The 24,059-nt window shown below is 40.9% G+C and overlaps 1 protein-coding gene across 1 annotated transcript in view; it reads left to right on the top strand.

The window, feature by feature from the left end:
• LOC125113257 (ATP-binding cassette sub-family C member 4-like) overlaps nt 1-24,059 on the top strand; it is a 146,387-nt gene that overhangs the window by 102,034 nt on the left and 20,294 nt on the right. The window contains exons 26-27 of the mRNA XM_047755821.1: nt 1,069-1,224; nt 20,782-20,871. Of these exons, the coding sequence (XP_047611777.1) occupies nt 1,069-1,224; nt 20,782-20,871 (246 nt within the window). The remainder of the gene's footprint in view (nt 1-1,068; nt 1,225-20,781; nt 20,872-24,059) is intronic.

Genomic DNA, 24,059 nt, shown 5'->3' on the forward strand with positions numbered 1-24,059 from the left:
GTGTCTACTGGCTACTGACTTTTAAGGGACTGAAACCTTTGCTTTATAATTTCAAGATTTTTCCTTTCAAGATAGAATATCATTAAGATATTTAATATCAGGAAGTGATTTATTTTCCCTACCAAAGAATAATCCCTCGTAAATAATAGATGCCTGAGAAGGTATTATTTACGTACAAAACTTCTGACTTGTTGATCTCTGTAAAATTGCCCACATAATTCTCAAGGTCAAAGTACCCAGACAGTAGGACTAAAGCTAATTCGATGAATTGTATCTAATGGAATGATTATTTATATCTAAAAGGTATAGACTTATTGTAAAATCTAGAAAAATGCCAAGACTGGACTTAAATATATAAAAAAGATAGGAATCTGAAAAATAAATAAATAAAAGTTGACTTCCTATGAACCACCTAGGAGACTGGAGGCATTTCACTGGCACTAGATTGATTTTACTATTTTGTTATTTTTAATTTTTTTGGTCTTTTTGTCTTTTCAGGGCTGTACCCTTAGTATATGGAGGTTCCCAGGCTAGGGGTCTAATCGGAGCTGTAGCCACTGGCCTACGCCACAGCCACAGCAACACCAGAGCCAAGCCGTGTCTGTGACCTACACCACCGCCCATGGAAATGCCAGATCCTTAACCCACTGAGCGAGGCCAGGGATCAAACCCGCAACCTCATGGTTCCTAGTCAGATTTGTTTCCGCTGCGCCACGACAGGAACTCCTGATTTTGTTATTTTTAACTCTTTCGGAGACTAGTTGTTCTCAACCAGGGGACATTTGTCAATGTCTGACATTTTTGGTTGCCACAGTTGTGGGGGTGCTTCTGGTATCTAATGGGTAGAGTCCAGGGATCCTGCTGAACATCCTACAGGACACAGGACTGGCCTCCAGTGCCCCCCCTACCCCGCAAAAAAAAAGGAATTATCTGACCCATAACGTCAACAGTGCCATGGCTGAGAATCCTATAGACAGATCTCTATATAGAACTTTTAAACTTTATCTTCAGTAATCAAAGTTTTGCTGCCTACTGTTAATTGTTAATCCCTCCTGGATCTCTTTACAGGTTGGCATTGTGGGAAGAACAAGAGCCGGAAAAAGTTCCCTCGTCTCGGCCCTCTTCAGATTGTCAGAACCCAATGGTAAAATTCGGATTGATGGGATCTGGACACAAAACATTGGACTTCACGATTTAAGGAAGAACATGTCAGTCGTACCTCAGGTGTGCACCTCAGAGCATTCTCTCATGGTCTTTTCATAAGACACCTAAGTTTAATTGCTTTTAATTTGATTGTTGTTTTTTCAAATTGCGTGAAGCCGTTGATCTTTTCCCTCCCAATAGAGCACGTTTTTAGCAGCAGATATTTTCAACAGTTATTTTCATCCGATATAAAGTTTTGTTTGTTCATTCATTTGTACGTGATTTGTTTGATAACTTACCCAGATGGATATCTGGACTCTTCCACTGATAGCCGTATCATTCTGAGGAAAAAACATATAAATGGTTCGTTTAGCACTGGAGAGGTTCCTTCAGGGAAACACGAATTTTAAGTGTCTTAATGATGAACCTTTGCTATAGGAAATAAAGCCACCCTTTCAAAAGTGATCATCTCCCTGGAGGGCCTTCTGTGAAACCGTGCTTCTTTGAGAATTAGAGAGTGTGTGGGTGCTTTGGGGAGACATTGAGAGTTCAGCCATTCATCAGCGAGTAGAACCAGGGAGGCCGTAGAGAAGAGTGAGGAGGAGCACGGGACTCGGATCCCATCTCTGTGCTCCTCAGGCTTCTCCCCCTCACAGGGCAGCTCGCAGTACCACCCCCTGGAGCTGTTGTGAGGACTAAACAGGTCAGTGCGTGTGGAGAGCTTCCTGCAGACCCCATGCCTGGTTGCTGTGACAGTGGAGCCTTGACGTGACCCTCTCTTCCTGGGCTCTGACTCTCTTCTCTTTTCTTCTGCTTCTTTAAAATGTGTGTTGTTCAGGGAGTGTTTGGAGATTGGATTATATGCACAGCAGACGTTCCTGTCATTCCTTTTGGTTCATCCACCCAAATAATTCAGAGACTATTGATTGAGCAATTACTAGTCTCTCATAATATAGTCAAGGGCAACATAGGCTCTACGCCCACATCTTCCATCCTGCTCTGCTTTAACAGACTTGCTGTTTTTCTTTCTTTATTTTGAGGGATATATATATATATATATATATATATATTTTCTAACCTCTTGAGATGAGAAACACAGGGAAGAGTCAAGACAAAAGGCTCAGACAGATGTGCTTCCTGGAGTGCAGGTACAGTGAGCTCTGAAATGCCTGTTTAGTAGGAAGCATGTAGAACGTGGCACCAAAGGAAGGAGAACATGGACGTGTGTCCTGTGACAGCACAGCTACTGCCACCCTCCCCTGACCTATGAAATACCTGGAAGTGGTATGAGTACTTCTGAAAACAAGATATTTCTTTTAGACCACAGTGAGACGCCACCTCACACCCCTTATGATGTCCACTATCAAGAAAATAAAATAAGTGTTGGTGAGCATGTCAGCAAATTGGAATCCTGGGAGTTTCTGTCATGGCATAGAGGAAACAAATCGGGCTAGTATCCATGAGGATGCAGGTTTGATCCATCCCTGTCCTCGCCTAGTGGGTCGGGGATCTGTTATGGCTGTGAGCTGTGGTTTAGGTTGCAGATGGATCTCGGATCCCAAGTTGCTGTGGCTGTGGTGTAGGCTGGCAGCTGTAGCTCAGATTCAGCCCCAAGCCTGGGAACCTCCATATGCTGTGAGTGTGGCCCTTAAAAAAAAAAAAAAAGAAGAAAAGAAAAAAAAGGAACTGGAATCCTTGTGCCTTGCTGGTAGGAATGTAAAATGGTGCAGCCACTGTAGAAAATAAGATGGAGTTTCCTCAAAAAAGTTGAAAATAGAATTATTCTATAATCCAGCAGTTCTGCTTTGGGGTATAGATTCAAAAGAATTGAAAGCAGGGTTTTAAAGAAATACCTGGATATGCATGTTCATAGCAGCATATTCACTGTAGCAAAAAGGTGAAGACAGAATGTGGTGCAGGAGTTCCCTAGTAGGATTTCCTGTTGTGGCTCAGTGGTTAACAAAGCTGAAAGGCATCTGTGAGCACGGGTTTGATCCCTGGCCTCGCTCGGTTAAGGATCTGGTGTTGCTGTGGCTGTGGTGTAGGCCAGCGGCTACAGCTCCAATTTGAACTCTAGCCTGGGCACCTCCAAATGCCATGGGTGTGGCCCAAAAAAGGACAAAAAAAAAAAAAAGAGTTCCCTGGTGGCCTAGCGATTAAGGATTCAGCACAGCCACTGCTGCAGCTTGCGTTTGACCCCTGGCCTGGGAATTTCTTTCTTTCTTTATTTTTTGGTCTTTTTGCAATTTCTTTGGGCCACTCCCGCGGCATATGGAGGTTCCCAGGCTAGGGGTCCAATCGGAGCTGTAGCCACCAGCCTACGCCAGAGCCACAGCAACGCGGGATCCAAGCCGCGTCTGCAACCTACACCACAGCTCACGGCAACGCCAGATCCTTAACCCACTCAGCAAGGGCAGGGATCGAACCCACAACTTCATGGTTCCTAGTCGGATTCGTTAACCACTGCGCCACGACAGGAACTCCTGGCCTGGGAATTTCTGCATGCTATGGGTACAGCCAGAAAAAAAAAGTAGAAGAAAAAAAATAAATATGGTGCATGTACAAACAATGAAATAGTTATCATCCCTATAAAGGATGGAATTCTGACACATGTTCCAATACAGAGAAACCGTGAGGGTGTTATGCTAAGTGAAATAACCAGTCACATGAGACAGATACTGCATGATTCTACTAATGACAGGTACCTAGAGTAGTACCTAGAGTAGTCATGGAGACAGGAAGTAGAATGGTGGCTGCCAGGAGGTGGGGGAAGGAGAGTAGGGCATTCTTGTTAAATGGTACAGAGTTTGAGTTTCGAAAGTTGAAAGGAGTTCTGTGGCTGGATGCTGGTGTTGGCTGTACCACAGTGGGAATGTGTTTAATACTACTGATCTGTACACCTGAAAAATGGTTAAGGTAGTAAATTTTCTGTGTATTTTAATCACAGTAAAAGATATCGCTTATGGGAGAAATAGAAATAAATTTTAGCACATAAAATCTCTCTGTTAAAAGATTCCCTCTGTTATTTGATTTCACGACTTAGTGATTAACGAAAACAGATGAGTTTGCATTCTCAGGTTTTATGTTTTGATTGTACCCACTTCTGACATGGGCCAACTGAAACTAGGTAGCAGAAATGATGAGTGTGCCTGAAAGTCCTTTTATGTCCTTGGATGAAAGGATTTAGAAATGTGCCCCTGTGTTTTTAATGCTTCTTAATAAAAAAAGTTTTATGCTTGTGTACAGAAAAGAATTCTGTAAACAAAGAGATAATGTTGGTTCTGTTTCTAATGTTTGGAAGCACATCTGAGCAAAGGCTAAACAGACCTTGGCATGAGCAGCTTTAGGTTCTATTGGTTTCTACCCTACTTTGGAGCATGCTCTACACACACACTCTGCATGCTTACGAAACCCTGCTAAGCTTTGTATCCACACAGATAAGGCTCACCAAGCATTATAAACACAGAACCTTTATTATTCCACTTTTATTTTGGGAGCTGCTGCCTCACAGATTTGTTGTGAGGGTGCCGCTGGGTAGAAAGCGTTTGTTGTTGGGGACGCTCAGTCAGCAGCAACTATTATTATCCTTAAGGATCGAGGCACTGACCTTTTAGGTATTTTTCTTAAGTAAAGAAAGTGACAGAGGATGGGATTAAGATGGCGGAATAGAAGGACTGGAGCTCAACTTCTCTCCTAAAAACAACAAAATTCACAACTAAAGACTGAGCACACTTCACCAAAATGGACCAGAAACCTTAAAAAAGATACCCTACTCCAGAAGAAAAAGAGGAGGCCACATCAAGAGGTAGGAGGGGCGATTTCGTGATATAAACAACCCCATACCTCCTGGGTGGAAAGCTCCACAGACTGGAAACTAACTGGTTCACAGAGACTCACCTACAGGAGTGAGAGTTCTGAGCCACACATCAAACTCTCACATGTGGGGATCTGGCACAGGGAGAAAGAGCCCCAGAGCATCTGGCATTGAAGGCCAGTAGGGCTTGTGCACAGGAGCTCCACCAGACTGGGGGAAATGGAGACCCCATCCTTAAAAGGCGCACACAGACTTTCACGTGCACTGAGTCCCAGGGCAAAGCAACGTCTCCATAGGAATCTGGGTCAAAGCTGACCGCAGTTCTTGGAGGACATCCTGGGAAAACAGGGGTGAATGTGTCTTGTTGTGAGGGAAGGACATTGAAAGCAAAGCTTTTGGGAATATTCAGCAGCAGTGCCTTTCTCTGGAGGTGGCCATTTTGGGAAAATCTGGCCCCACCCATCAGCCAGCTGCTGAGAAGCCCCAGGGCAAACAACCACCCAGGTGGGATCACAGCCCCACCCCTCAGTAAATAGGCTACCTAGAGACCCCTCAGGCACACAGCTGCCTCTAATCCCAGCCAGAGACTAAGCTCCACCCACCAGAGGGATTAGAATCGGCTCCTCCTACCAGGGGGCAGGCATCAGCCCCTCCCATCAGGAAGCCTACACCAAGCCTCCATACTGAATTCAGCCACAGGGGGGCAGACATCAGAAGTAAGAGAGGCTACAACTCTATTATCTGTAAGAAGGTCACCACACCAAAAACCTATAAAAATGAAAAAACAGAGAACTGTAACTCAGGTGAGGGAGAAAGAAAAAACCCCAGAAAAACAGCTAAGCCATGAGGAGATTCTCAGCCTCCAGGAAAAAAACTTTAGACTATTGATGCTGAAGATGATGCAAGACGTTGGAAATAAACTGGAGGCAAAGATGGATAACTTACAGGAAACACTGACCAAAGAGATACAAGATATAAAACTTAAACAAGAAGAGATGCAAAATACAATAACTGAAATAAAAAATTCACTAGAAGCAGCTAACAGCAGAATACAGGAGGCAGAAGAACCAATAAGCAAGGGGGAGGACAGATTAGTGGAAATTATGGATGCAGAACAGAAAAGAGAAAAAAGATTGAAAAGAAATGAAGAGAGTCTCAGAGAACTCTGGGACAACATTAAATGCATCAACATCCATATTATAGGGGTGCCAGAAGGAGAAGAGAGAGAGAAAGAGACAGAAAAAATATCCCAAGAGATAATAGCCAAAAACTTCCCTAACATGGGGAAGGAACCACTCACTCAAATCCAGGAAGCACGAGTACCATACAAAATAAACCCAAGGAGGAACACCCCGAGACACATATTAATCAAACTGACCAAAATTAAAGACAAAGAGAAAATCTTGAAAGCAGCTAGGGAAAAGAAACAAATAACATACAAGGGAACCCTGATAAGGCTATCGGCAGATTTTTCAGCAGAAACTCTGCAGGCCAGAAGGGAGTGGCATGATATACTCAACATGATGAAAGGAGAAAACCTCCAACCAAGATTACTCTACCCAGCAAGGCTCTCCTTCAGATTTGAAGGAGAAATCAAAACCTTCTCAGATAAGCAAAAGCTGAGAGAATTCAGCACCACTAAACCAGCCTTACAACAAATACTAAAGGAACTTCTCTAGGCAGAAAAGAACAAGAGAAGAAGGAAAGGGAAAAGAGCAGCAAAACCAAATCCAAAGCAATGAATAAAATGGAAATAAGAACATACATATCAATAATTACCTTAAATGTGAATGGACTAAACGCCCCAACTAAAAGACATAGACTGGCTGAATGGATACAAAAACAAGACCCATATATATGCTGTCTTCAAGAGACCCACTTCACTTCTAGGGACACATGCAAATTGAAAGTGAGAGGATGGCTGAAAATATTTCATGCAAACGGGGATCAAAAGAAAGCTGGAGTAGCAATACTCATATCAGACAAAATAGACTTTAAAATGAAGAATATTTTAAGGGACAAAGAAGGACATTACATAATGATCAAAGGATCAATCCAAGAAGATGATATAACAATTTCAAATATCTACGCACCCAACACAGGTTCACCACAATATATAAGGCAACTGCTAACAACGTTAAAAGGACAAATCGACAATAACACAATCATAGTGGAGGACTTTAACACCCCACTTACAGCAATGGACAGATCATCCAGACAGAAAATCAATAAGGAAACACAGGCCCTGAATGAAGCATTAAACCAGATGGACTTAATAGATATTTATAGGACATTTCATCCAAAAGCAACAGAATACACATTCTTTTCAAGTGCACATGGAATATTCTCTAAGATTGATCATATCCTGGGCTACAAATCCAACCTCAGTAACTTTAAGAAAATTGAAATCATATCAAGCATCTTTCCTGACGACAACGCAATATGACTGGACATCAACAACAAGAAGAAAAATGCGAAAAAACACAAACACGTGGAGACTCAACAACATGCTACTAAGCAACCAATGGATCACTGAAGAAATCAAAGAGAAAATTAAAAAATACCTAGCAGCAAATGACAACGAAGATACGACACTCCAAAACCTATAGGATGCAGCAAAAGCAGTTCTAAGAGGGCAGTTTATAGCAATACAAGCCCACCCCAGGAAACAAGAAAAAGCCCAAATAAACAAGCTAACTTTACATCTAAAGCAGCTTGAGAGAGAAGAACAGACAAGACCTAAAGTTAGCACAAGGAAAGAAATCATAAAGATCAGAGCAGAAATCAATGAAATAGAAACAAAGAAAACCCTAGAAAATATCAATGAAACGAAAAGCTGGTTCTTTGAAAAGATCAACAAAATTGATAAACCCTTAGCCAGACTTATCAAGCAAAAAAGAGAGAGGACTCAAATCAATAAAATTAGAAATGAAAAAGAAGTAGCAACGGACACCACAGAAATACAAAGGATCATAAGAGACTACTATATGCAACCATATGCCAATAAAATGGAAAACCTAGAAGAAATGGACAAATTCTTAGAAAAGTACAATCTTCCAAGACTTAACCAAGATGAACTAGAAAAGATGAATGGACCCATCACAAGTACTGAAATTGAAACTGTGATTAAAAAACTTCCAACAAACAAAAGTTCAGGACCAGATGGCTTCACAGGCGAATTCTATCAAACATTTAGAGAAGAGCTAACACCTCTCCTTCTGAAACTATTTCAAAAAATTGCAAAGGAAGGGATACTCCCAAACTCATTCTATGAGGCCACCGTCACCCTGGTACCAAAACCAGACAAAGAATCCACAAAAAAAGAAAACTACGGGCCAATTTCACTGATGAACATCGATGCAAAAATCCTCAATAAAATACTAGCAAACCGCATCCAACAGTACATTAAAAGGAGTATACATCATGATCAAGTGGGATTTATTCCAGGGATGCAAGGGTTCTTTAATATCCGCAAATCCATCAGTGTGATACACCACATGAACAAACTGAAGAATAAAAACCATATGATCCTCTCAATAGACACGGAAAAAGCCTTTAACAAAATCCAACACCCATTTCTTATAAAAACCTTTCAGAAAGTGGGCATAGAGGGAACCTACCTCAACATGATAAAGGCCATGTACGACAAACCCACAGCGAACATCATTCTCAATGGTGAAAAGCTGAAAGAATTCCCGCTGAGATCAGGAACAAGACAAGGATGTCTGCTCTCGCCACTCCTCTTCAACATAGTTCTGGAAGTCCTAGCCACAGCAGTCAGAGAAGTAAAAGAGATAAAAGGAATCCAAATTGGAAAGGAAGAAGTAAAACTATCCCTATTTGCAGATGACATGATACTATACCTAGAGAATCCTAAAGACTCTACCAGAAAACTGTTAGAGCTCATCCACGAATTTGGCAAAGTTGCAGGATACAAAATCAATACACAGAAATTGACGGCATTTCTATACACTAACAATGAAAGATCAGAAAAAGAAATTAGGGAAGCAATCCCGTTTACCATCCCATCCAAAAGAATAAAATACCTAGGAGTAAACCTACCTAAAGAGGCAAAAGACCTGTACTCTGAAAACTATAAGCCACTGATGAAATAAATCAAAGACGACACAAATAGATGGAAAAATATACCATGCTCGTGGATTGGAAGAGTTCATATTATCAAAATGACTACACTACCCAAGGCAATCTACAGATTCAGTGCAATCCCTATCAAATTACCAAGGACATTTTTCACAGAACTTGAACAAAATATTTTAAAGTTTGTTTGGAAGCACAAAAGGCCCAGAATAGCCAAAGACATCCTGAAAAAGAAAAATGGAGCTGGAGGAATCAGGCTCCCGGACTTCAGACTATACTACAAAGCAACAGTTGTCAAAACTGCATGGTACTGGCACAAAGACAGACATATAGATCAGTGGAACAGGATAGAAAGCCCAGAATTAAATCCATGCACTTACAGCCAACTTATCTGTGACAAAGGAGGCAAGAATATACAATGGAGAAAGGACAGCTTGTTCAATAAGTGGTGCTGGGAAAACTGGACAGCCACATAGAACGCTCCCTAACACCATACACAAAAATAAACTCCAAATGGATTAGAGACCTAGATATAACACCAGACGCTATCAAACTCTTAGAGGAAAACAAAGGCCAAACACTCTCTGACATAAGCGACAGCAACATCTTCTCAGATCCACCTATCAGAGTATTGACAATAAAAAGAAAAATAAACAAATGGGATCTACTCAAACCGAAAAGTTTCTGCACAGCAAAGGAAACCCTAAACAACACAAAAAGACAACCCACAGAATGGGAGAAAATCTTTGCAAGTGAATCAACTGACAAGGGATTAATCTCCAAAATTTATAAACAACTTCTGCAGCTCAATACCAAAAAAACAAACAAGCCTATCCAAAAATGGGCAGAAGATCTAAACAGACAGTTCTCCAAAGAAGACATACAGATGGCCGAGAAACACATGAAAAGATGTTCAGCGTCACTCATTATTAGAGAAATGCAAATCAAGACCACGATGAGGTACCACTTTACACCAGCCAGAATGGCCATCATCCAAAAGTCTACCAACAATAAGTGCTGGAGAGGGTGTAGAGAAAAAGGGACACTAGTACACTGTTGGTGGGATTGTAAATGGGTGCACCCATTGTGGAAAGCAGTATGGAGACTCCTCAGAAAACTAAACATAGAACTACCATTTGATCCAGCAATCCCACTCCTGGGCATCTATCCAGAGAAAACCACGACTCGAAAAGACACATGTACTCCAATGTTCATTGCAGCACTATTTACAATAGCCAAGACATGGAAACAACCTAAATGTCCATCGACAGAGGAGTGGATCCAGAAGATGTGGTACATATACACAATGGAATATTACTCAGCCATCAAAAAGAACGAAATACCAGCATTTTTTGCAACATGGATGGACCTAGAAATTATCATGCTAAGTGAGGTCAGCCATACAATGAGACACCAACATCAAATGCTTTCACTGACATGTGGAATCTGAAAAAAGGACAGACGGAACTTCTTTGCAGAACAGATGCTGACTCACAGACATTGAAAAACTTATGGTCTCTGGAGGAGACAGTTTGGGGGGTGGGTGGATATGCCTGGGCTGTGGGATGGAAATCCTGTGAAATCAGATTGTTATGATCATTATACAACTACAGATGTGATAAATTCATTTGAGTAATAAAAAAAAAATTAACACATTCTGGAATGACTTTGCTCATTAATTTCTGTTTGTTTTTGTAGTCCGTGATTTTTTTTATATTTATTCCTTATAAACCAAATTATTTCTACAAATTTAAAGAGTAAAGGACACACACAAAAACACACATATTCAGTAGAAGTTTTGGGGAAAAGCATAACAGAGAAATGTCTAATCTTTTTCTTTTCTGGCTCCTCTCCCTCCAGGCTCTTTCCTGATCACCACCCTGTGCTCACTCAGACTTCCCAGTCTTCTATGAAGACCTCTGGCATTTTTCTCAGCCCTCCCCACATGCTCCACATTTTCTTCCTATGAGGCTCTAGAGGGCCTTTGTCTCTCATTTCTGTTGCTTTAGTGCTTGTTGAGGCCCTGACAAGTTACAAGCATGAATAATAATTCCTAACATTTGTGGAATCCTCAACATGTTTTAGCTTCTTTTCCTACCGTCTTTCACTTAATCCTCCCAATTCTGTTATCTTTACCTGACAGGTGAAAGAGATGAGGTACTGTGAGCTACGCCACTACCAACTAAGGGGAAGGGCCAGGATTCAAATTTTGTGTGTCTCTGTTTTTTCTAGTTTGAAGTATAGTTGATTTATATGTTTCAGGTGCACAGTAAAATGATTCAATTATACATATATCCATATACATGTTTTTCAATTGATTTTCCATTATAGCTTATTGCAAGATTTTGAATATAGTTCCCTGTGCTATACAGTAGGTCCTTGTTTATCTATTCTGTATATAGTAGTCCATATATTTTAATCCCAAATTCCTAATTTATCCCTCTCCCACATCCCCCTTTTGTAACCATTAGTTTCTTTTCCATGTCTATGAGTCCATCTGTTTTGTAATTAAGTTCATTTGTATCATTATTTTAGACTCCACATATAAATGATGTCATATGACAATTATTCTCTGACTTACTTCATTGTATGATACACTCTAGGACCATTCCATGTTGCTGCAAATGGCATTATTTCATTCTTTTTTATGGCTGAGTAATATTCCCTTACATTCCATATATATATACACCACATCACCTCAATCCATTCTATCAAATGGCATTTAGGTAGCTTCCATGTCTCTGCTGTTTTAAGTAGTGCTGCTGTAAACATTGGGGTACATGTATCTTTTTGAATTAGCATTTTCAGGTTTTCTACATATATGCCCAGAAGTGGGACTGCTAGACTACTTGGTAACTCTTTTTTTCAGTTTTTAAAGGAACCTCCATACTGTTTTCCATAGTGGTTGTACTACTTAACAGTGTAGGCAGCTCCCCTTTTCTCCAAAATCTTCCTAGTATTTGTTTTTTGTAGACTTATAAATAATGGCCCTTCTGACTGGTATGAGGTGATACCTCATTATAGTTTTCATTTGCATTTTGCTAATAATCGGTGCTGTTGAGTATCTTTTCATGTGCCTGCTGGCCATCTGTATGTCTTCTTTGGAGAAATGTCTATATCTGTTTAGGTCTTCTGCCCATTTTTTGATTGGGTTGTTTGATTTCTTTTGCTGTTGTTGGTGTTTTGTTTTGCTTTTTAGGGTTGCACCTGTGGTATATGGAAATTCCCGGGTTAGGGGTTGAATCGGAGCTCCTGGCCTACACCATGGCCACAGCAATGCCAGATCCAAGCTCTGCCTTTGACCTACACCAGTTCATGGCAATTCTGGTTCTTAACAAGCCCAGGACCAAACCTGCATCCCCATGGATACTAGTTGTTTTTGTTACTGCTGAGCCACAACGGGAACTCCCTGTTTTGTTTTGTTTTGTTTTGAAATTGAGCTGTTCCATACATAGAAATCTGTTGCTTGTTCTGTATACTAATAACAAAATAGCAGAAAGAGAAATTAAGGAAAAAATTCCATTTATCATCACATCAGGAAAAAAAAAAAACCCAAGGAGGCAAAAGACCTATACCCCAAAATCTATAGGATATTGATGAAAGAAATTGAAGATAGCACAAACAGATGGAAACATATGCCATGTTCTTGAATTGGAAGAATCAATATTGTTAAAATGACTAAAGCAACCTACAGATTCAGTGCAGTCTCTGTCACATTACCAATGGCATTTTTCACACACCTAGAACAAAACATTTTAAAATCTGTATGGGAAAAGAAAAGATCTCTAATAGCCAAAACAATCTTGAGAAAGAAGTACAGAGCTGGAGGAATCATGTTCCCTGACTTCAGACCATACTAAAAAGCTACAATAATGAAAACAGTACAGTATTGGCAAAAACATCAGGTACATAATCAGTGACACAGGATAGAAGGCCCAGAAATAAACCCATGCACTTATGGTCAATTTGTCTTAAGACGAAGGATGGAAGGATATACAGTGGAGAAGACAGTCTCATTAATAAGTGGTGCTGGGAAATCTGGAACAGCTGTATGTAAGAGGATGAGATGAGAACATTCTCTAACACCATATACACAAATAAATTCAAAATGAATTAAAGACCTAAATGTAAGAGGAGATACCATAAAACTCCTAGAGGAAAATATAGGAAGAACACTCTTTGACATGAATCACAGCAATACTTTCTTGGATCCATCTCCTGGACTAATGGGGAAAAAAAGCAAAAATAAATCGATGGGGCCTAATTAAGCTTCAAAGCTTTTTCACGGCAAAAGAAAATATAAACAAAGCAAAAAGAACTCTTAGGAAATGGGAGAAAATATATGCAAATTATGCAACTGACAAAGGGTCAATTTCCAAATAGAGACAGGATTCAAATTTAATTTAAGGAGAATTCCAACTCCATAGCCTGAGCAGATAACCACTCTGCTAGTGACCTCAAAATCCTCTTGATTGCAGTCCATGGTGGAACTGCTTCATATCATGATTTTATGTGAGCGTGGGGCACACACATAAGACACACACAGGAACAAAAACTTCACAAAATAATATTACTCTTGCTCTGTGCTCTGATATTTTCTATCAGTTCTAGTTCATATTAGAGACAATGATGGTCGTGTGGCACAACATTTACTTCCTGATCCTTTGGTTGCACCTGCATTTTGACAAACACTGTCCATCCCTATCCCCCTGTTGGGCTGGTCCTGGTCCATGTGAGCCTCATACCAGGGGCTTAATTGTTCCAGATTCTCCCGGCAGCCCTGCAAGGTTAGCGCCATCTTCCAGAGAGGGGACTGATGCTTGGGAAGGTTAAGAGCTCACTGTGAGTCTACTAGCTGATAAGCAGTAGAATCAGAGCTTAGAACTGTCCTTTTTTTTTTTAAACTAAATGTTTGTTGAAGTGAATGATATTCTCATCAGATATTTTTTCCACTTTTTCCTATCACCCCACTCAAAAGGATTCCCCAAACAATAACAAAAGTGAATAACTACAGAGCAAAGCTGGAAGATATTTCTCCTAGTGTTGTACCCCTAATTTGAAGAACAATATCAGTTTAGAAATAGGCTTATTCACTTATATGCCATGGGCTAATAAGTGTCAGGAGAAGATATTCAATATCTTACCCTCTCCAGCGCAGAGCCATTTTTCTTCACAATGTCAAGCTGGCTATGGAGGTGGAGAAAATCTATTGGTTTGGTTACCTGAAGTTACCTATTTAAGTGCAGAAAGCTTATATGCTTCTTCCCCCAAACAAATAGGAAGCAGTGTTGCTTGTGTCTGAACACCCTGATGGAGGGACCCTAGGAAGCTGAGAGCAGACTCTGAGCAGGGTCTGCTTCTTGAGTGCTATTTCTTGAGTTGTCTGCTTAGGAGAGCTGGGCCCACATCAACCTCCCTGGCTCCCTGCTCCCTGTGATCCTGGGAGCAGCGGGAGCTTCCAGGGTGCTCTCTCCCCGTCCCAGGCTCATCCCTGTCACTGCTGACCCCATCATGAGCAGATCAGAACTAAGAAGATGTGGTCTTAGCAAGGACCTGCACAGGAACCAGAGACAGAGGAGTGGGGACTTAGTCAGTCCTGGAGTCCTGGGGGGACCTTTCAAAAACAGTTATGGAGGCATAGACTGTGCTTCTTCATTTGTATTCTGACTTTCAGGCAGAAGTAATAATTGAAAGCACTTCCTAAATACTTTCCATTGACGATGGTCAGCCACAGTGTATGTGTTCTTTGTGCTCCAGACTGAAGTGTGTTCCCCAGAAAGAATAGCAACTGTGATGATATTAAGGGAACAGAAGCAAAGTTGCTTCTCTGAAAGAATCTGGAAAACAGATTTCAAAACTTCATTGGATGATTCTTCATACCTAGGGATCTTTATCCTTTTGGCACAAAGATAATATTTTCAGTTGAAGAGGGATCCCATGTAAACTGAGTATTTATGCTTGTAACTCAAAGTTTGGCACGGAACAATGTCTGTCACCTTTATCATGATCAAACAGGTTAATTTTTGATATTTAAGAGGTTTTTTTTTTAAAAAAACAAAACAAAACAAAAGGTGAATATTTTTAAAACAGCCCACGCTACTCATTTGGTATTTCCATTCCTGCGTTTTCTTCAGTAGTTCGAAGAAACTGAACCAGAGCTGTCTCTTTAAGACTCCTCCCTGATTACCTAGGTTTCTTTCCCTTTTTTTCTTATTAATAACAAAAGTCAAAGAGGAGGTGGATGTAGTGTTACTAGTAAAGAAAGACAGCTGGATTCTAGCCTAACGCAGGCAGCACTTTGTTTCTGACACTGAAATCTTTGTAAAATCCCATGAAACTGCTCCTTGGAGAGGCTGCAAGAGGACTTTATGGGACTTAAATTCTCTTTGCTTTGTTGGTAAACAGTGTTCTTCTGATTATGAATGGTGATTAGTTGATTCAGAGGCTACAGGATTTAAAAAGAAAAGAAGGAAGCCAAGATGTACAGTGACTTCCCGTGATTCCCTCATTCTTGAAACAGGGGCACTGGCTGCCCCTTAAGTCAGGTCCTCAGATTAGAAATGAGAAGGTAGCCCTTAGGAAACAGCAGCAATAGCTACTCTTGAGGATGTATTTTAGTGGAGGGCGGTTTTCTGGTTTGGGACTGAAACAATTTGGGCAAACTGTTGTGTTTAATCCGTGTAATTTGTCACCAGTTGTATGGTTTTTGCCTTGATCCCAGGTCCTTAAGCCTGGGTAGGGTTTCTTTTTAAGATAATGAGGGTCTTGTCTTCCAGCAGTGCAGACACAAAGGCCAGTAAGACTGCAGTTCTCAGTCTTGGCAGCTGTGTGGAGGGATTATCCACTTACTACACTAAGTGCTCTGATTCAGAGTGGCAGTTTTTGGGTAACACAGCTAATATGAACTTGTGTTATCTTAGTTAAAGTTCAAAAAATTACTACTGAATGTGGCAGAAAGAATTAAATTTGGTTTTGGTTTGTTTTTAGTAATTTCATTGAAGTATAGGTGACTCCCAATGTTTGTTAGTTTCAGGTGTACAGCAAAATGAATCAGCCATACACACACACACATATACATATATCCATTCTTTTCCAGATTCTATCCCCATATAAGCTATCACAGGGTATTTAATGGTTTTCCTCGAGATACCGAGTAGGTCCTGGTTACCAATCGACTTAGTATATAGTAGTGTGTATATGCCAGTCTCAACCTTCCAATCCATACGAAGGATTAAATTTTAAAAGCATAAATTTTAAACCATGATGAATACAATTTGTGGGTGGGGAGCTGCACCCAAAGTTCCCAGGCCAGGGATCAAACCTTCATAACAGTGGCAGCCTGCCGTGGCAATGCTGGATCCTTAACCTGCTGTACCACAAGGGACGTTCCCAAACAATTTGGAAACGAATGTCCCACTTACTGTTTTACACTGAGCAAGTGTATTGGTTTCCAATACACTCTGCTGTGCCAGCTAACACTTAGTAAATGCAGTTTAATTGTGCACCTTCAGAAAAAAAAATATATGGACCGATAAATTTTGTGGGTATTTACGTGAAGGTTGTGTGTCCTACTATAAATGTCTACAGTGAGTGTTTTGCTTGCAGATGTTTATAAAATTAATTCATTGCTTAGAGGTGAGTAATTAAATATTATCTGTCGGAAATGATCATTAGTTTGACCCTTACCTGCCCTTGCGGTGTATGTCTGTGAGCATTTTGATTACTTTTGAAGATAACAGTGGTTTCTTATTGGCAAGGGATGAACGTAAAAACCAAAGCGAACACTGTGCCTAAAAGACATTGACATTTTAAAACAGACATTGTTCACGAGTTGCTGCTTTAAAGACAAATGCAGCTTCAATCAGTTAATGTTTTAATCAATCCTTGTTTTCCTTCAACTTTTTGTTGAAATTTTACTGATTTTGAAACATTTGGCACTAACAGAGAAATATTTATTAAACTATGTTTTTCCATCTAATACTGCTAAGTAAATACTAGTAATGCCCAGTATGTTCTTTTAAACTGTTACTACAGATTTAAATGTGGGCCCTTATTGCTGTCGGAGATCTTAACCTTATTATTATATTTTTCTTTTTACAACAACCAGCAATGGTTTGGTGCTAATGAGCAGAACCTCCTTAAGGCCTGCAGCATGTCTGAGGGCTCTGACCACAGCTCAGCCTGAAGCAGCTGCAGGCGTCTGGCAGGGGCTCAGGAGGAAGGACTCCTCTTTCTGCAAAGAATCTCACTCTAGTCCCCAGTCTGTGCAGAGCTTCATCCCCTTCAAGGAGTTTCCTGAAGAGAAGAAGGTGAGGGAGGTGACAGTAGAGAGAGGCTCCGATTATGAAGCAGGTCATTGAACTTTAAATGGGGTCCCTGGCCTGTTCTCCTGAACCAGCAAAATGGCTGTCAGTAACCTGCTAATACTGTGAGCCTTTTTTTTGTGAATTGAAGGAACAAATTAAAAAATGCTATTTAAAAGTTTTTTTTTTTTTTGTAGATTAGCTTAGGTAACACCTCTCTAGAGTACATGTTGAAAACCTGGTGGATGCTTCAAACCTTAGACCCCTTACAAGACATGAACTTGCTCTGTGAGAGGAACCTGGAGGGAAAAACTGTTCAGGTCACACAAGCTGTGATGGGCAAAGAGACATTCTTGTCCTTATTATGAGCACAGAGACCCTGTCTCCCTTCTCCCAGTTGGACTCAAAGCTGGTTCATTAACCTGCCTTTTTCAGGCCCATCATCTCCTCAAACACGAGTCCTTGAAGGGTCCCGCATCTGGGCCCCGGAGTAGAATCCAGCCCCTGGTTTAGAGCCTTGAGGGAAGGTGGGGAGAGTCAGAGGGGAGGGGGGAATAGTGGGCACCAGCCTCCCCTCGCCGGCTCACGTCGTTTGTGTAAACCTCGTGGAAAAGCTGAAGGAAGCGCCATTGCCTGGCCTGTGGAAACTAGAGTTGCTCATTCCAGAGAGTGAGAAGTTTTTCCAAAATGTCAAGTAGATGATGGTGATTTCCCTGACAGGGAACTCTTACCACTGCCTAAGTGGTTGTTTATAGTCTTTGATCCTAAATTTGAGAGTTTTAAGGGGACCTTACATTTGGGTCTCAGGATTTTTCAGCTCAGTTCAGTATTCCTTTGTTATGTCATATGACCAGTGATTTTCAGTGCTTTGGAGGTATGTTGGCCACTTAAACAGCTTTGTGCAAAGAGAGCTCCCTTCACAATTTAAAAAAAAAAATTTATTTATATGTAGTTAATTGACAAGATTGGGATAATTTCTGCTGTACAACAAAGTGACCCCATCATATGTATACACATATCTATTTCTCTCAGATTCTTTCCCCACATAGATTATCACTGGACACTGGGTAGAGTTCTCTGTGCTGTACAGCAGGTCCCCAATGGCTAGTCTTTCCATATACCTCAGTGTGCATATGCCAATCCCAAACCCCCGGTCCATCCCTCGCTTCCCCCCACCTGTCCCCTTTGGCAACTGTATGCTTTTCAATGTATGTGAATCTGTTTCCGTCCTGTAAATAAGTTCATTTGTGTCCTTTCTTTTTAGATTCCACATGTAGGTGATATCACATGATGCTGGTCTTTCACTGTCTAACTTCACTTAGTATGATAATCTCTAGTTCCATCCATGTTGCTGCTGATGGCATTGTTTCATGCTTTCTATGGCTAAGTAATAGTCCACTGTGTATCTATATACCACATCTACTTTATCCATTCTTCTGTCACTTGACGTGGAGGTTGCTTGCCAGTCTTAGCTGTTATAAGTAGTGTTGCAGTGAACACTGGGGTGCATGTATGTTTTCGAATTACAGTTTTTTCTGGACAGATGCCCATAAGTGGGATGGCAAGATCATATGGTAGTTCTATATTTAATTTTTTGAGAAACCTCCATACTGTTTTCTGTAGTGGTTGCACCAATTTACATCCCCACCAATAGTGTAGGAGGATTTCCTTTTCTCTGTACCCTTTCCAACATTTATTATTTGTAGACTTTTTGGCGATGGGCATTCTGGATGGTATAAGATGGTACCTCATAGTAGCTTTGATTTGCATTTCTTTAATAATTAGAGACGTTGAGCATCTTTTCATGGGTTTTTTGGCTATCCGTATGTGTTCTTTGGAGAAATATCAAGTTAGATCTTCTGCCCACTTTTTTTTTTCTTTTATGCTGTTTGTTTTTTTGCTATTGAACGGCAGGAGGTGGTTGTATATTTTGGAGATTGATCCCTGTCAGTTGCTTCTTAGGCAACTATTTTCTCCCATTCTGTAGGTTGTCTTTTTGGTCTGTTTATGGTTTCCTTTGCTGTGCAAATGCTTTTATGTTTAATTAGGTCCCATTTGTTTATTTTTGTTTTTGTTTTCTTTAGGAGGTGCATCTGAGAAGATATTGCTGTAGTTTACATCAGAGAGTGACCTCTGTTTTCCTCTAAGAGTTATCCAGTATCTGGTCTTACATTTAGGAATGTCTTTTTAATTTTGGATTTTGCTTAGAGTTGTGTCTTTTTTTGGTGGCACAGCGTGTGTCTTCTGCACCCATTTCTCTCTCACCAGACTTCAAACTAAGACAACAGGGAAAGAAGGTACGGGAGGCTCTCTGAGTGTCCTCCTTCATGGCTATGGAAGGAAATGTCTTCTTCATTTTTCTTCTTGGGTTTTTGTGAGTGAGGAGGAATAAACAGTCCAGCCCAAGGCCAGGCGGGAGGATTTAAGGCTGGCGATTCCTTGCAACGGTTCCTGGGCTCTCGTGGAAGAGTCAGGTCTCTTTTGTTCTCACATCTGTGTGTCCCATTGTCCTGCCCCTTCACTGAAAGGAGCCAGTTGGGTTCTTCTCTGCTGCCCATGTTCTTGTGGTTTAGGTTACTAGAGCTTTCCAGAAGAAAACGTAAATGGCCTATGTGAGCTTATGGGCAAGATCCTGTCTTGAAACCCAGAAGGAGGCTTGTGTTTCCAGAGTGATTTACTTGTGTCTCTTCTGGAAGCAGATGAATAGGAACAATAGTTTTTTTGTGTGGTGCTCGTCACAGTGGGTTTCAGGTCACCCTGGCCCTGCAGTTAATAGTGAGGTTTTGAGAGGCTCATTCTCCTGATGCACCGCAATGCGTCCACTCCACAGGCGAGACTTCAGTTTGCCATTCGAAGGAGTCTGGCTTTTAGTACCAGGCCAAAGGCTGTTCCTTTCTCTTCTTCAGTTTTTTTCTTAAGATCACACATTTCGACACTTTCTTTTTTTAGTGTTCAGTTGTCTGCAAGATATTTTAGAGCATACTTTGTACAGTGGAAAATTAATTGAGAGATACTGTTTTGTAAACAAGCATTTGCAACCTTTTTTTTTTTTTTTTTGTCTTTTTTGCCATTTCTAGGGCCACTTCAACGGCATATGGAGGTTCCCAGGCTAGGGGTCCAATCGGAGCTGTAGCCACCGGCCTACGCCAGAGCCACAGCAACGCGGGATCCGAGCCGCGTCTGCAACCTACACCACAGCTCACGGCAACGCCGGATCGTTAACCCACTGAGCAAGGGCAGGGACCGAACCCGCAACCTCATGGTTCCTAGTCGGATTCGTTAACCACTGCGCCACGACAGGAACTCCTGCAACTTTATTTTTAATGATTACGGTAAATTTTGGTTTTCCATGTTTTAATTCTGTTCTATAATCAGTCTAGCATGATAAAAAGTTAATAACATTCACAATTTTGGGGTATTTAGGAACCTGTTTTATTCACTGGAACAATGAGGAAAAATCTGGATCCCTTTCATGAGCATACGGATGAGGAACTGTGGAATGCCTTAGAAGAGGTAATTTATTAAATGTAACTAACTTGTTAGTATAAGTGTGTGTACATTTGTATCACTGCAGGTAATTAAGGGGAGCTTATGAGTTTAACTGACTTTGTTTACCTCCCAGGAGACCATTGATGACAAGGGTACACCTATAAATGAAAATATGTGTATTGATGGTGATGAAAACTAAGATAATGCCTTATGTTTTCATTTAGCTTTACTCCTAGAAACCAATGTAACCAGAGACATTATCTTGTCCTTAGCAAAGCCCTAAACTAGAAGATATAATTATGGGTTCAAATTCTACCAAGTGACCCAATAAATTAATTACCTTAATTACCCTGCAATATTCACTTTATTCCTCGGGTCTTAGGGCACATCTACTAAGTGGAGACAAAAGTAGTTTTTTCACTATTACCTGAAAGATAAATGAGATCATACCAATAAAAAGCCATTAAGTTTTGTAAGTGTTTATAAAGGTAAATTATGTAGTTGGGAGGTGATGTTAACTGTTTTTTGACAATCATGTCATTTTGATGCTGCAGCATGAATGCGGATAACAGAACCTGGGTGTTTTGCTCAGTTTTTATATGCAAAGGTTTATTTCTAGAAAATTTTCTGTTTAATTGTGTGTGTTTCCCTTTACATGAATTTTTGAATTTCCTTACCTTTGCATGAAAAGGATTTTGATTTCTTAAAAAAATTTTTAGTTATATATATATATATCCATTCTTTTTCTCATATAGGTTATTTCAGAATATTGAGTAGACCTTTCTGTGGTTTATATATTTTGATACAGATTATTTTGTGTATTCACCCAAGTTTTGAAAATTGATTCTATGATGGCTGAAGCTCTGTCTAGACTTCTGAACTGTAGACTGGGTTGTGTTTTCCCAGAGGACCTAGCTCAGTTTTTTGCTTTTAAAAAGAAGCACTTAATAAAAAGGTTCTAGGAGTTCCCGTCGTGGCTCAGCTGAAATGAATCTGACTAGCATCCATGAGGACGTGTGTTTATTCCCCGGCCTCACTCAGTGTGTTAAGGATCTGGCATTGTCGTGAGCTGTGGTATAGGTCACAGACGTGTCTTGGATCCTGCACTGCTGTGGCTGTGGTGTAGGCCGGTAGCTACAACTCCTATTTGAACCCATCCTGGGAACCTACATATGCCACGGGTGCAGCCCTAAAAAGACTAATAGTAATAATAATAATAGTAGTGGTAGTGGTAGTAATAGTAGTAGTAATAATAAATTAAAAAATAAGAAGTTACTGAATATTTAGCGATCTCATTATTTCAGAGAAATGTGGCTTGCTTCTTCTTCTTCTTCTTTTTTTTTTTTTTTTTTGCTTTTTAGGGCCGCACCCATGGCATATAGAGATTCCCAGACTAGGGGTCTAATTAGAGCTGTAGCCACCGGGATATACCTCTGCTCATGGCAATGCCAGATCCTTAACCCACTGAGCAAGGCCAGGGATCAAACCTGCAACCTCATGGTTCCTAGTTGGATTCATTTCCACTGCGCCACAACGGGAACTCCCAAGTGTGGCTTATTTCTTAAAACATGTTTTTAAAATACAAATCCATGTGACTGTTCGCCTTCTTATTTTGATCTGGTGCATTTGGCATTTAGTGTCACCCTTCTAGGGATAGCTCTGAAGTCTGTGGGTGGATTTGTAGGCCTGACAATTTCCTGCCAGTGATTCTGGTTCCTTAGGGCATGTCAGCACTCATTCTTTACACACTCCCTCTGCATTCAAGCAACTGGTGGGCTTTTATTCTCCTAAATCAAGCCGATTACTCCACCTTCTCTGACTTGAAAAGCATTGCACCTCTCATATTTCATTTAAGTTTATTAATCTTTCTACATTTAAATTCTGGAAGAGAAAGGTGGGAGAGAAGTTAACCATCAAATATAAAGAAAAATAGGATGATCCACTGATTTGAAATCACAGGGTAGATTTAATGGTGAAATTGTGATATCTTAAAAAACTCTAGAGACATGATTAAGATGGTTGACTAGAAGGACTGGAGCTCAACTTTGCTCCTAAAAACAACAAAATTAGAACCAAATGCTGAACAGCCTTCAACCAAATGGAGTGGAAATTTTCAAAAAGGTATCCTGCTTCAGAAGACAAAGAGGAGGCCACATCAAGTGGTTGAAGGGGCGATTATGTGATATAAGCAACCCAAAACCTCCTGGGTGGGAAGTCCACAGTTTGGAAAGTATCTGTATCACAGAGACTCACCTACAGGAGTGAGAGTTCTGAGCCCCACATCAAGTGCCCATGCCTGGGGATCTGGCATTGGGAGAAAGAGCCCCTGGAACATCTGGCATTGAAGACCACTAGGGCTTATGCACAAGAGCTCCACATGACTGGGGCAAACAGAGACCACATTCTTGAAAGGCACACACAGGCTTTCATGTGCCCTGGGTCCGAGGGCAAATCAGAGGCTCAAAGGAATCTGGGCCAGACCTGTCTGCAGCCTTGGAAAATTCCCTGGGAAAACAGGGGTGAATGTGGCTTGTTGTGGGGGAAGGACATTGGAAGCAAAGCTCCTGGGAATATTGATCAGCATGCCTTTCTCTGGAGGTGGCCATTTTGGGAAAATCTGGCCCCACCCATCGGGCACTGAGGTGCCCCAGGCCAAACAACAATCCAGGCTGGATCACAGCCCTGCCCATCAGTAAACTGGCTGCCTAAAGACCCCCCAGGCATACAACTGCCTCTAATCTCATCCAGAGACAAAGCCCCACCCACCAGAGGGATAGGAATCACCTCCACCTACCAGTGGGCAGGCACCAGTCCCTCCCATCAGGAAGCCTGCAGGAAGCCCCCATACCAACTTCAGCCCCAAGGGGGCATACACCAGAAGTAAGAGAGGCTACAATTTTATTTTCTGTTAAAATGTCACCACACCCAAAGCCTGTAAAAATGAAAAGACAGAGAACTATAACTGAGATAAGAGAGGAAGAAAAATCCTAGAAAAATAGCTAAGTGATCTGGAGATTCTCAGCCTCCAAGAAAAAGACTTTAGACTGATGATGCTGAAGATGATGCAAGACATTCAAAATAAACCCAAGGCAAAGATTGATAATTTAGAGCAAACATTGAGCAAAGAAATACAAGATTTAAAACTTAAGCAAGAAGAGATGCAAAATACAATAACTGAAATGAAAAATTCACTAGAAGCAACCAACAGCAGA

This window comes from Phacochoerus africanus, chromosome 13 (genome assembly GCF_016906955.1).
Source record: "Phacochoerus africanus isolate WHEZ1 chromosome 13, ROS_Pafr_v1, whole genome shotgun sequence".
Taxonomy (NCBI): Eukaryota; Metazoa; Chordata; class Mammalia; order Artiodactyla; family Suidae; genus Phacochoerus; species Phacochoerus africanus.